At 40.4% G+C, this 13,333-nt stretch overlaps 2 protein-coding genes across 2 annotated transcripts; both read right to left on the bottom strand.

The window, feature by feature from the left end:
- Positions 1-6,433: 6,433 nt before the first annotated feature.
- On the bottom strand, positions 6,434-7,264 carry LOC121810473. The gene has a single exon (XM_042211236.1). It carries the CDS (start codon positions 7,262-7,264, stop codon positions 6,434-6,436), a length of 831 nt encoding a protein of 276 aa, XP_042067170.1.
- Positions 7,265-7,592: 328 nt separating this feature from the next.
- Positions 7,593-8,561, bottom strand: LOC121810470. The gene is made up of 2 exons (XM_042211235.1): positions 8,115-8,561; positions 7,593-7,970 (listed from the first exon to the last, which is right to left on the bottom strand). Exons 1-2 carry the CDS (start codon positions 8,559-8,561, stop codon positions 7,593-7,595), a joined length of 825 nt encoding a protein of 274 aa, XP_042067169.1.
- Positions 8,562-13,333: the final 4,772 nt, after the last annotated feature.

The raw sequence follows: 13,333 nt of genomic DNA, 5'->3' as shown, positions 1-13,333 counted from the left end.
TGCCATCGGCCAATTAGTCCCCTATGTGATGCTGGCGCCCGTTTGCAGTGAACTCGATGGCCGGGCCATTGCCATTGCATTGCTCGGTGGAGAGATACGATGAGGTCAGGACGTTGATGTCGTTGTTCGACCCCGCCACACCGAAGTAAGCATGCCAGATCCAAAGCCGATGGTCAGCGATGGCTTCGAGGATCATCGTCGGGTGGCTGCCCTTGTATCCACTAGTAAATAGGCCTCTCCACGCCGTCGATCAATTCTTCCACTCCCAGTGCATACAATCTATGCTCCCTAGCATTCCAGGAAAGCCGTGCATCGTCTCGTGCATGTTCATTAGGACCTGGCAATCGAATTCGACAGTAGTCGGCTTTCACAAATATGTGCTGCGGAAAGCCTCCATAACTCCCCTACAAAATTTCTTAAGGCACTCGCGGCCAGTTGTCTCCCCTGCGTGAAGATACTCGTTGAACATGTCCGTCGTGGTGTCATAGGCCAACTGCCAGATCGCAACCGTGCACTTCTGCAACAGCGTAAGTCCGGGTCTGCCGATGCCATCTTCCCGATACTGGAAGTATTGATCACGTGCCTCCAATGTGTGGACAATGCGGAGAAAAAGATCCCACTGCATTCTAAACCGGCGGTGAAAAACTGTCGGGCCCCACCTTAGTTCCTCGGCAAAATAGTCTGAGAACAGACATTGGTGAGCTACATCGTGCTCGCGTTAGACAAACGTCCGACGTCGAATCGGTCTCTGGACCTGCTCCGCCGCTTCACGCTCGCGCTCCACTTTGGCCAAGCATTCCGCCGAAGCCTCATGAACGTAATCGAATAAGTCCCAAGTCAAGGTCCGAGTAATGCCCTCCGAGGTACTCCAGTCGTCTCCAGGTCTCATTTTTTTAGTGAGAGAAAGATTGGTGTGTGGGGAAAAGAGAATTGATGAGAGATATGAGAGAAAAGTGTGGAAAATGGAATGAGAAATGTGAGGTATATATAGATAAAAAGAAATAAAAAAATAAAAAAAAGGAAAATGCATTGCATCGTCCGCGGTATCGTCTGCGTGAACCGCAATGAGGCGGACATCGGGCATCGTCCACCTTGCTACAGTGGCGGACAATAGCACGCCCGATGCATCGGGTGGACTATCGTCCGCACCACTATGTATGCTCTTAAGAATGAGTGTCGAATTATGATCAACCATAAATTTCATCACAAAGATTCTCAATCTGATCGATGTAACTTATCTAAGCATATCGGTCATTGCTGTATATAGTAATTGGTTTGTTAACTTCCACTTCCCGTCAGCAGCTCTTCCCCAGTTTGACTTATGACCAGCATGATTATGTTGTGTAGGACGGAGTCCAAGATACCGGCAGCCTGCTAACCATCAAACGAATTTTCAAGTTGGGAGAACATAGAGAAGTATAAATGGAACACACATTTGTAATGAAGTGCGAAAAGGACTTGGAGTCCTCAGTTATTAAAACCTGGTAGGTAAAGACAACGAGAGATGAGAATACACCTACAATTACCCATAAAGATTGATAGAACAACTTATTACCTGCATCGGTGATGGCTAAAATGACACTTCGCAACAGGGGTTTGAAGATTGTAAATGAAACTACTGTGGTCAGTGTACTCATATTCCTTAACTAGTTTATAATAACACTTCGTCATCTTCTCAATTTTACAGGTTGAAGATAATCCTCAATCTGATAGGTTGAGCAGTTCAACATTATCCATGATAGGATAAACATGTAATTTTCAGTTGTCTGTGATCATCACGAATATCCTAAGGAACAATTTATATGACTGGCAAAGCTGCTATCAGGACGGCCATGATAGTCATAAGCAATCACGAAAGAGTTTCCTTTTGTGATTGGTTTCGCTACGCATCTCGTTTCAGGTTTATATTGCATACTACACAAAGACATTGAGATAGCAATTGCTAGTTCTAGATACGCTGAAACAGCATGAATACACCATATAAAATAATGCAATAAAAACTTACGTTGTTTACATTTGCATTGGAATCATTAAGATTACTGATATGCGACAAGCCATTCAAGTCATATAACTAATGACCCATGGAGTGATTTTTTACCCAAAGAAAAATGGGAAACAACATGTGACACATTCATTTGAGAAGAATCAAAAGAATGTTGATGTGTAATTTTAGGTCTTTTTAAATCACAATAGATATGCACTCAAGTTCACAAAATTGTCCCTAATATTACCACTTCACTGCAAGAGTACAGCATCGTGTGTAGTAATTTAAGGTGTCGATCCACATGGAAGGTAAGTTCGTTTAACTCCAAATAAATAAAAATAACAGTAAAGATGATGATTTTTGTTTGAAGTTTGTTTTCTGAAAATAATGAAAAATAAAGTTGAATTCATATGAACACAAGTGAGACAATTGTTAGCCTTGGCTTTTTCAACATAAACAAATCAAGCTACTATTTTTTTTCGAACACTAATTCGAGTTTTTTTTTCTTCTTCTTTTTCTCTTTTTTTTTAGCCTTGGCTTTTTCTCTATGAACATGCTGCCTTTTTTTCACTTAGCAACTTTGCACTTTATTTCTCAAGCATAAATTGGATATTACATAACAAGCATCTAAACTTATGGCCTTTTTCTTGCCACCAGTAACAACTGCCCGAAGATGTGCTAGCACCTCAATTTTAGTGACAAGGACTGCAAAGAAGGGCTAACAAAAGGATATATCATGTAGGCTAGTATAGTGACTTCAAAATTTTAACAAAGAAATTAGGCTATAAGGCTCAAACTGGCTCGCTAGGGGTTCATGTAGGGTCAGACATGTGATATTTTGGCAATGAGACTTTTAGTCCGAATGCCTATGTCATTTTTGTGCATCGACATCAACAAAATATATTCAGGTCCTACTCAAATTATGCAAATTAACCATATAGATTTTTTTAACTCATTTTTCAAAACCGAAATAGTTCTCCCTCTTTAGCTCAAGAAATCGGACACCAAAGAACACTACTCTTTCCTATATTAACAAGTAAGACTCCTTGTTCTCCAGAAGCAAGTAAGTGACAACTGAGTTCATAGCACAAGTTCACAGGAAAAGCTAAGTCCACTTAGTGACTCCCAACAAGTATGAGCAAGTAACAATCCATAGGAAATCATTCTAAACATGCATACACAGAATTCAGAATTTCAACCCTCCCCCAAACTTAAATTCTACTTTGTCCCCAAGGTAGAAGACAAATATAAGGTGGGTATAAAGATACTCCCCTGTCATTGTGAAGCTCATGGGTGGGTGGGTTGGGCGACTCTTTTTTCCAACAGCAGAGATACGACCTCCATCTTCACTTCTACACAAAAAAAAACAAAAACAATAAATAAAAAATGCTCAATTCAAAATAAATATTGAGGGAAAGAATTGAGCAAACAAAACCCCCAATATATGAGAGCAAAAACAAAATAACAATAAAAGACTTGGGTTGCCTCCCAATCAATTTTTTTATAGTCGTTGGCTCGACCTTCTTCATCCTCGGCCTACACTTTCGGACTCTCTAGTGTGACCACCTCTCTTGCTTCATTACCACTTTCACCACCAACATAGGCCTTCAATCGTTGGCTATTAACCTTCCACAAATTGTCATTTTTCTGGTCTTGAATGTCAACAGCACCATAGAGGTACACCTTGTGCACCACATAGGGACCCCACCATCTTGACTTGAGTTTTCCGGGGAAGAGCTTTAGCCTAGAGTTGTACAAAAGAACCAGCTGTCCTTCATGAAATTGACGAGGCTTAATAGTTGCATCATGTATCTTCTTGGCACGTTCCTTGTAGAGATCAACACTCTCATAAGCGTGTAGCCTAAACTCATCAATCTCATTTATATCGAACATTCTCTTCTCGGCTGCAGCCTCATAGTCTAAGTTGAGCTTTTGCAAAGCCCAATAAGCTTTATGCTCAAGTTCAACTGGCAAGTGACAGGATTTTCCAAAAACCATCTTGTATGGTGAAGTTCCAATTGGAGTCTTGTAAGCCGTTCGATATGCCCACAATGCATCATCTAACTTTTCTGCCCAATCTTTGCGAGACGGCTTAACTACCTTCTCCAACACCCTCTTGATCTCACGATTCGAAACTTCCACTTGGCCACTAGTTTGGGGATGGTATGGGGTAGCAACTTTATGCTGAACACTGTATTTGCTAAGGAGGTTTGCAAAAAGCTTATTGCAAAAATGTGTTCCTCCGTCACTGATGATAGCTCGTGGTGTCCCGAAGTGGTTAAAGATATGTTTCTTGATGAACTTCAAGACAACTTTGGCATCATTGGTTGCTGAGGCAACTGCCTCTACCCACTTAGATACATAATCAACAGCTACAAGAATGTACTGTTGCCCATTAGACTTGGGAAATGGTCCCATAAAGTCTATTCCCCACACATCAAAGAGTTCTACCTCGTTGATGTTGTTCATTGGCATTTCATTCCTCCACGAGATATTGCATGTTCTTTGGCAACTATCACATCTCTCAACATAGGCCTTTGCATCGTTGAAGATCGATGGCCAAAAGAATCCGGATTGGAGCACTTTAAATGCAGTGCGACGTGCTCCAAAGTCGCTGCCATAGGCAGAATCATGGCAAGCGGAGAAAATCTGATTGTGTTCATGCTCTCCCACACATCTCCGAATTATTCCATAGCTGCCAATACGAAAGAGGAAAGGATCTTCCCATACATACATGCGGGTGTCACTCAAAAACTTTTTCTTTTGGTTTGAAGAGAGCCCTTCTTGTGTGATACCCGAGACAAGGTAATTTGCCAAGCTAGCAAACCAAGGCATGTATATTTCCCAAGTTGTCACTTGCAACACTTGCTCGTCAGGAAATTTCTCATTGATGACTTTTTTCTTTTTCCTCTTGCGTCTCTTGCAATCCTTCCAATCTTGAAAGATGGTCTGCTACCACATTTTCAGATCCTTTTTTGTCTTTAATCTCAACATCAAACTCTTGCAATAGTAAGATCCATCTCACCAAACGAGGTTTGGCGTCCCTCTTGTTCATCAAATACTTAATAGCCGAATGGTCTGTGAAGACCACCACCCTCGTGCCTAATAAGTAAGCACGAAACTTCTCAAAAGCAAATATTACTACTAGCATTTCCTTCTCTGTCACTGTGTAATTCAACTGCGCATCATTGAGTACTTTGCTGGCTTAGTATATATCGTGAAGGATCTTATCCTTTCTCTGGGCTAACACGGCCCCCACTGCATAGTCAGAAGCGTCACACATCAACTCAAATGGCTTCGACCAGTCTGGTGCGACTATTATGGGTGCTTCGACCAGCTTCATTTTCAACAGTTCAAATGCCTTAAGGCATGCATCATCAAAGACGAACTTGGCATCCTTCTCAATTAAGTTGCACAATGGCTTTGCAATCTTTGAAAAGTCTTTAATAAACCTTCTGTAGAATCCTGCATGGCCTAGGAAACTACGGATGCCTTTCACGTTCGTTGGGGGTGGCAACTTTGATATCACATCTATCTTGGCCTTATCCATCTCCAACCCCAACTCTGACACTTTGTGTCCTAACACTATGCCCTCTCTTACCATGAATTGGCATTTCTCCCAATTGAGAACGAGATTGGATTCTTCGCATCTTTGCAGAACTCGTCTCAAATTGTCTAAACATTGGTCGAAGGATGACCCAAAGATGGAGAAGTCATCCATGAATATTTCCATGATATCTTCATTCATGTCACTGAATATCGCCAGTATACACCGCTGAAATGTTGCCGGTGCATTGCATAGGCCAAATGGCATACGACGGTAAGCATAAGTACCAATTGGGCAAGTGAATGTCGTCTTTTCTTGATCTTCTGGGGCAATCGTGATCTGATTGTACCCTGAGTATCCATCCAAAAAAACAATAATGGGAATATCCTGCAATTCTGTCAAGCAACTAGTCCATGAATGGCAAAGGGAAGTGATCTTTTCTTGTTTCCTTATTCAATCTCCTATAATCCATGGACACTCTCCATGAATTAACCAATCTTGTTGCCATGACTTCATTCTTCTCATTAATTGTTACGGTTATTCCCCCTTTCTTTGGTACACAGTGCACCGGACTTACCCACTCACTGTCGGATATGGGGTAAATCATCCCAAAATCCAATAGCTTTTTAACTTCTTTTTCAACCACTCCTTGCATGAGTGGGTTCAGCCTCCTTTGCCTATCTCTAACTGGTTTAGCCCCTTCTTCTAGCAGAATCTTGTGCATGCATATTGCTGGGCTTATCCCTTTAATGTCGGCTATAGACCACCCTAGAGCTCGTTTATGCTTCTTCAATAGTTCTATCAATTTTTCCTCTTCATCAACACTAAGTTCTGCTGAAACTACAACTGGTAAAGTCTCATCTTCTCCAAGAATGCGTACTTGACATTGTTTGGGAGTGGTTTCAACTCAAGCTTGGGGGCACTTCAATTGATGGTCTCATATCTGCAACACATGTGTCAATCACAACTTGTTCCTCTGAGCTCAATTGATCGACTTGTTCTCCATCCATGTCATCGATACTCATCTTGAATGTGGAGCCAAAGTCTCTTTCCAGACTTCCCTTTTCAAACACACTTCCTTCAATTCTAGCAGAATAGCATGACTTGTCAAAGATGCATCTGTCTAAGACATCAACTCGAAAACATGCCTTTGCATCATTAGGATGTTTCATCGCCTTCTCAACATTGATAGTCAGTTGCTCACCATTAACTCTGAATGTAACAGAGTTATCCTTTGCTCCAAGCAATACATCTCCCGTTGCTAGAAATGGTCTACCAAATAAAATTGGCACTTCTTTATCTTCTGGCATGTCGAGCACAATAAAATCAACGAGAATGATGAACTTATCGATTTTAACCAAGACATCCTCAACAATTCCAGTGGGCTTCACTATGGAGTGATCAGCCAATTGTAGAGCGATGTCTATAGGCTCCATTCTTTCCTCCAAACCAGTGGCACGAGCAGTTTTCAATGCCATCAGTGAGATCCCTGAACCTTGGTCCAATAAACACTTTGTGAAAATCGTGTTACCAATTTCACATGGTATGATGCAACCTCCTGGATCTCTTATCTTCGTCGGCATGATTCCAGATATCAGTTGTGAGCAATTCGTGCTCAATGCCACAATCCCCTCATCCTGAAGTTTCTCCTTGTTCGCCATCATGTCTTTGAAGAACTTGGTGAAAAGATCCACCAATGAGATGTTTACATTAACCTTTCTAATCACATTCATCATCCACTCAAAACTCTTTTCTTGCCGCACTCGCTTCTTTCTCGTGAATGGATATGGAGGCGGTGGAATGTCGTTAGGAATACTAGACTTGCTCTTCTTAGGTTCTGTCTCATTGACCTTTTTGTTTTCTCTCCTGCTGTAAGTCTTCCATTTAACTTAGATTCATCACCTTGTTCCTTGCTGCCAGATGCAGCCTGTTCTTGACCATGTTGGGCATCCTGCACGGGACTTCCCTTACATGTCTCGTCCGCCCCTGTGTGCGAGGAATTCAAGCCTAACATCTCATCCGCCCCTACGTGCGAGATGCCGGAAGTACCTTGGTCGTCCATTAAAGGCATTGAATCCAAATTTCTTCGCTTCTTAGGGTGACTGCTTTGCAATGTTCATTTCCCTTGGGGTTGGGCACTGTATCACTTGGAATGGTGCCGTGAGTTCTTGTATGAGAAGCTGTAGCAAGCTGCCCTATTTGTGTTTCCAAATTTCTCATAGAAGCCTCGAGCTGTCCAAACTTCTCAATTGTTTTCTCTTTGAAGAAATCATTCTCTTTTTGACTCTTTGACATGAAAGAGAATATCTGTCCCATCTGATCTTCCAGTGAAGGTTTCTTATCAAAACCAGGGGGTTGGGAGTTGTTTCGCCATTGGTTCCCACCATTGTTACTTGACCCAGCTTGGTTCCAATTCCCTTGTTGTTGAGGCTTCCAGTTCTGATGATTGTTATTGAATTAACCCCCTTGGCTAAAACCTTGGCGGTTATTGCCTATGTAATTCACATCTTCAACTGTTTCTTGGGATTGGATCATTTGGCATTGATCTGTGTGATGCCCACCTTGACACAGTCCACATCTAACCATTGCAACAATTTGAGGTTGTGGGTTCAGCTGCATGGAAGATACTGCTTTAGCCACCGATGTCATTTGGGTGCTAATATTAGCTAGTTGTGCCTCAACCGCTGTCATTCTTTCAGATTCTACTGAAGCTCCAAAGGTAGTTCCTTTCTTCTCAACCATTCTCCTTGGATTGTACCAGTTTCTTTGATTATCTGCTAGTTTTTGAAATAAGGTCCTCACTTCCTCATGTGTCTTATTATCAAGATCTCCACCAGTACTTGCATTTATAAGTCCCATGCTTTCATTGTTTAAGCCTTGGTAAAATTTGACAAGATCACGGCCAGGAGCAAGACCATGGCTGGGACACTTTCTCAACATCTCAGTAAACCTTTTCCATGCTTCAGTAAAAGATTCATCATCTTGCTGCCGAAAAGATGTGATGGCATCCCTCAATCTCTCGATCTTCATTGGTGAATTATATTCCAGGAGAAACTTGGATTTCAGATCTTCAAAGGTCGCTACATTGTACCCCGGAAGTGAGTCGTACCACTCTCGTGCTTTGTCTCTCAACGAAAAAGGAAAGAGAGCTCTCTTGATATTATCATGTGGCACATTCGCAGGTCTGTGTTCATGGTCAACTCATAGAATGCATTGAGGTGGCTTATGGGCTCTTCGTATTCACGACCATGGAACAAGGTGCCACCATTCACCAAGCTTATGTAGTGAGGTGGGATGCTTATGTTATCCGTAGCATAGGCGAAATTTCTCGGGTGATCAACTCCCGATCTGACAGTATCGCCAAACTTTTCCACAGGAGGAGCATTGTCATTGTTCTCGGCCATCGACTCAGCATCTGAATCACTACTACTACTCTCGAAATTTGTTTCAAAAATTGTATTTTCTCTCACTTGACTCTGATTGTCCTGATGTGTATCAATCACAGCTGAATTATGTCCTCTTCTATGATGTATCAATAACCCAAATTGCGGTGTACCCTTAGATCTGGTTCGCATCCACTGTTTTTTTTATTTTCTGTTTTCAATTTTCTAGAACACCTACGCAACAAAAAAGAAACCAAGCACAAATCAAATATACCAATTTTACCGAAAGCGAGACTCTCGACAACTTCGGGGTTAGTCTTAGAAAAAGTGTGTGCTTGAATGTGTACTAGCAAACTTAAAAAAACACAAGGAGTTAGAAAGATACTACCACAAATAAAACACTCCTTCGTCTTCGAGTCCAGGCGTGGTAGATGGCTATCACCCGTAAGAACACGAATTAAGTACCTAAAAAATAAAATTAAAAATATTAAATAAAAATAAAAATAAAAATAAAAAAAAGAAAGTTAAACAATCTATTGCCTTCCCCGGCAACGGCGCCAAAACTTGATGTGTAATTTTAGGTCTTTTTAAATCAGAATAGATATGCACTCAAGTTCACAAAATTATCCATAATATTACCACTTCACTGCAAGAGTACAGCTTCGTGTGTAGTAATTTAAGGTGTCGATCCACATGGAAGGTAAGTTCGTTTAACTCCAAATAAATAAAAATAACAGTAAAGATGATGATTTTTGTTTGAAATTTGTTTTCTGAAAATAATGAAAAATAAAGTTGAATTCAAATGAACACAAGTGAGACAATTGTTACTCCAAACACTTGTAAACAAGAAACGGATTAATCCTATGCATTCAATTCTATCTCATACGTTCGGGACAATTTAAAATTATTCACCCTGCAAGCACTAAACATGCTAAGCATCAACTAGTCAAAGTATAGCTAAACACTTACTCTTTAAACCAAATTCAATAATCCTAAGAATCCTACAGAAGCGCGAGATTCAAAGTATAATTGCAATTAAGATCAAAATCCATTATCAAGTTGTCATCTAAACAATTCCAATTGATAATTCATTACCACCACAATCCATCTCAATTCAAGCTAAAGATGCATTAAATCAAGACTATAGAATTATCACTAAAGATGCACCTAAAGTAATAAATTCATTCAATTAAATAAGTAGTAATAACGAACATGAGATAAAAACGAGCATAGAATAAATCACGAAATCAAAATGTCATACTACGTGTTTGGAGTAACACAAAATTCTTAGCCTAACATAATTAAACCAAGAACAATGATAAATAGAGATAAAACCCTAAAAACCATGGAGTAAATTTGGAGTAGATGATGGCTGGAATTTTCCTTTCTCTCCTCACGATGAATTCCTCCAGAATCTCTCCTCTCCTCAATTGCTCCTTGTAGTCTCTGCCGTTTTTTCTATCCAAAAAAGTGTCGTCTGCTCTCTCTTACTCCCCTTTTTATATTCTTATTTCCTCCTTTTACAAGTAGGTCACGCCACTTTTGAACATTGGGCTTCTTTCCTTTTTCACATAATTGATGAGCCCCATTTGCATAATTTGCTTCAAAAGAGAAAAACTCAAAAGCAGCCTCAAATTCCCAATTTCAGTAGGTTTGCTATGCTGAAACGAATCTCCCCATTAATCTTGTGTTTAGATTACTCTTCTAGGCATTCGATGCACATTGCAACACCTAATATTTTTATTTTCTTTTTAATTAAACTTCAATAATTAATTAATAGATGATTTTCATATAAAAATCAGGAGAAATCTTTGAGTAAAATTAGCGTTATTTGATTTACATCAAATGGGAAACTGAATGAGGAGACATGATAAGATTCCCGGGAACCTGCACAATAGAGAGAAGAAGAGATCTGTCAAATATGCATGCAACTAGGCATGATTCTATCCTTTGACCCATCTCAAATAATGTATGCGGTTCTCGGTCACCATATTATGCCTCATGTTCTCGGTTCTCGGTTCTCGGTTCTCCATCCAAACATACTTTTCCATGCAGAGTAAAAGCATTCTCACCTTCACTAGGCTATCGGTATCTCGGTCACAGATGAGCTTCTTCTGTGAAATCAACATTGCTCATAAGTATACGTCCATCAATTTCTGGATCATATCTAAAAGAAAACTAAAGATGAGCTTCTAAAAGTAGTATTTGATCATGATGCTAGTCACTCTATTAAGCACAAAGTGAAGTTGCTACGGGCGACTTACTTTGACCTAGTACAAAAGTAATATGAGAGACGACACCTTTCACATGCTTTCTTCTTCCATGAAGGTTTATGAAATGAACGAAAAGAGACAGATGCACTCCTAACCAATGTAGAAAGTGTAGTTTCTAGGCTAAACCTTCTACTGGAATATCTCCAGATGGCTAACATTTTCTCAAAGAGCTCACAGATATGCAAATTTTCTACCGGATTGCTAGCTGCCATTAAAGGTTTGTTTGTAACACCTCTCGTAACAATAGACTCCCTCCAATGCCATGAATACACCACAGGTATAGCAGCTTAATAGATTTACACATATTAACCATCTCAAGAAAGTTGTTGTGGATCTAGCAGCTCCAAATATCATTTTAAAGTCAAAAATACGTTCATCAACAACTATTCGTAAAAAACACCATATTAAAATGACCAGGGCAGTGATTTGAAATGGAAAATCAAAATTAAAAAAATCCGCAAAGAAAAATAAAATGTACAGAAACATATCATTTTGTGCATGGCATTAATCAAGCAAAATCGATACAAATTATCAAATGCGATTCAAGGTTTAACCAAAGTTGATACAATCAATTACTGGAAAAGGATCGTGGATATATTTACAGATATGGTTACTCTAGATCCCTAGAAAACTAGAACCCGAAAACCATGAGCCTAAGGTCGACGAAGATCAACAATCTCTGGTGTCTGCGGCCAGAGAGCGATGTCTTCAGGGTTGGCGAAGGCATCAACCAAGTCTCCCTCATCTTCAGCTTCAGGGTAGAGGAAGCCATCAACCATATCCCATGCAAGATCATCAGGAGGAGGAAGGGCAGGGTCAGGGTCAGGTTGAGGTTCAGGGATAGGGGGATCATCAGGAGGAGGAATGGTAGGGTCAGGTTGAGGTTCAAGGATAGGGGCAGGGTCTATTGCATGCATGGAGCTCATCATACTCACAACATGCATGCAACACTCGCATCCTTGCGTTAAGGAGGGATGTGGTCTCGTATAACCCAAGTAGGATGGAATAAACTGACGTGGATTAATAAGGCACATGTTCATCATACGCTGAGGTGGCAAGCTGAGGTGGAGAGGTGTGGGACGCATGAAGGGAAGGTTATTATATAAATGAGAAGTCACCACCTTTTGGTTGTTGTTGAAGAGTGTGATTATAGTGGGCATTGGGTCGTGGATCCAAGGCATCATGTTGTGTTAAAAAGATCGGTTAAGGCTCATATATTATTCACTGATGATCTTGGTATACATATGTACAAGGTTTATATAGACTTGGGAGTATACACATAAGGAAAACCTAGTTAGCATAATTACAGTGATTGACATCTTCTAAGTATGGTATAGAATAAATCAATATCTTTGATTGTGATCTTCTGGATCTCAAGTGATCTTCTTCTAACATATTGTATAGTTGTTCTTCGTTCTATTGTTATTTCCCTGTCCTTCGATTATCATCAATATAGATCCAATATGTTTCTGATTTCGTATTCTCGCAGTGCTTATTACTTTATTGCGTCGGATCGACATGATATTGGTCAAGATCGAGCGATCTCGAGCTAAGATCGTATCAGGGTCTTGGTGAGGGGGAATTGGAGCAAGAAAATTGAGATCGACGAAAATGGACTCAAGCCCGACATACGCGTCGAAGTTGAATACATCTTCGTCGTTAAACATGATGGTATTGCTAGGGTTTAATCGTCGTGCAGGAGTAATAACTAGAGTTATACTGACGGAGGCCCACGCTTGGGCCAGGGGCCCATAGGCCTCAAACAATTCTTATTTTAATTTAGATTAGAAACTTTTTAGGATGTATTTTAAATATGTGCCTTCTATGTGTGTTATTTTGACAACATGTCAATGTTCTGAAGGAAAATCTGTAGAGGGCTGCGGATAGGATCAAAAGGCAGACCGACAAACATAGGAACGATAAGGAGTTTGACATTGGCGATTGGGTTTGGTTGAAACTTCAACCTTACAGACAAAGAATCAATTCGGGGTCATCATCAGAAATTTGAACCCAAGTTCTTCGGTCCTTATCAGATTGTTGATGAAATTGGCAAGGTTGATTATAAGTTAAATCTGTCTCCTTCGGCCACCATCCAAATGTTTTTCACAGGGTCAATCCCAGATCTTCCTCTCATATCTCACATTAA

The sequence above is a fragment of the Salvia splendens genome, chromosome 7 (genome assembly GCF_004379255.2).
Source record: "Salvia splendens isolate huo1 chromosome 7, SspV2, whole genome shotgun sequence".
Lineage (NCBI taxonomy): Eukaryota > Viridiplantae > Streptophyta > Magnoliopsida > Lamiales > Lamiaceae > Salvia > Salvia splendens.
This window is presented reverse-complemented; position numbering and strand designations above follow the sequence as displayed.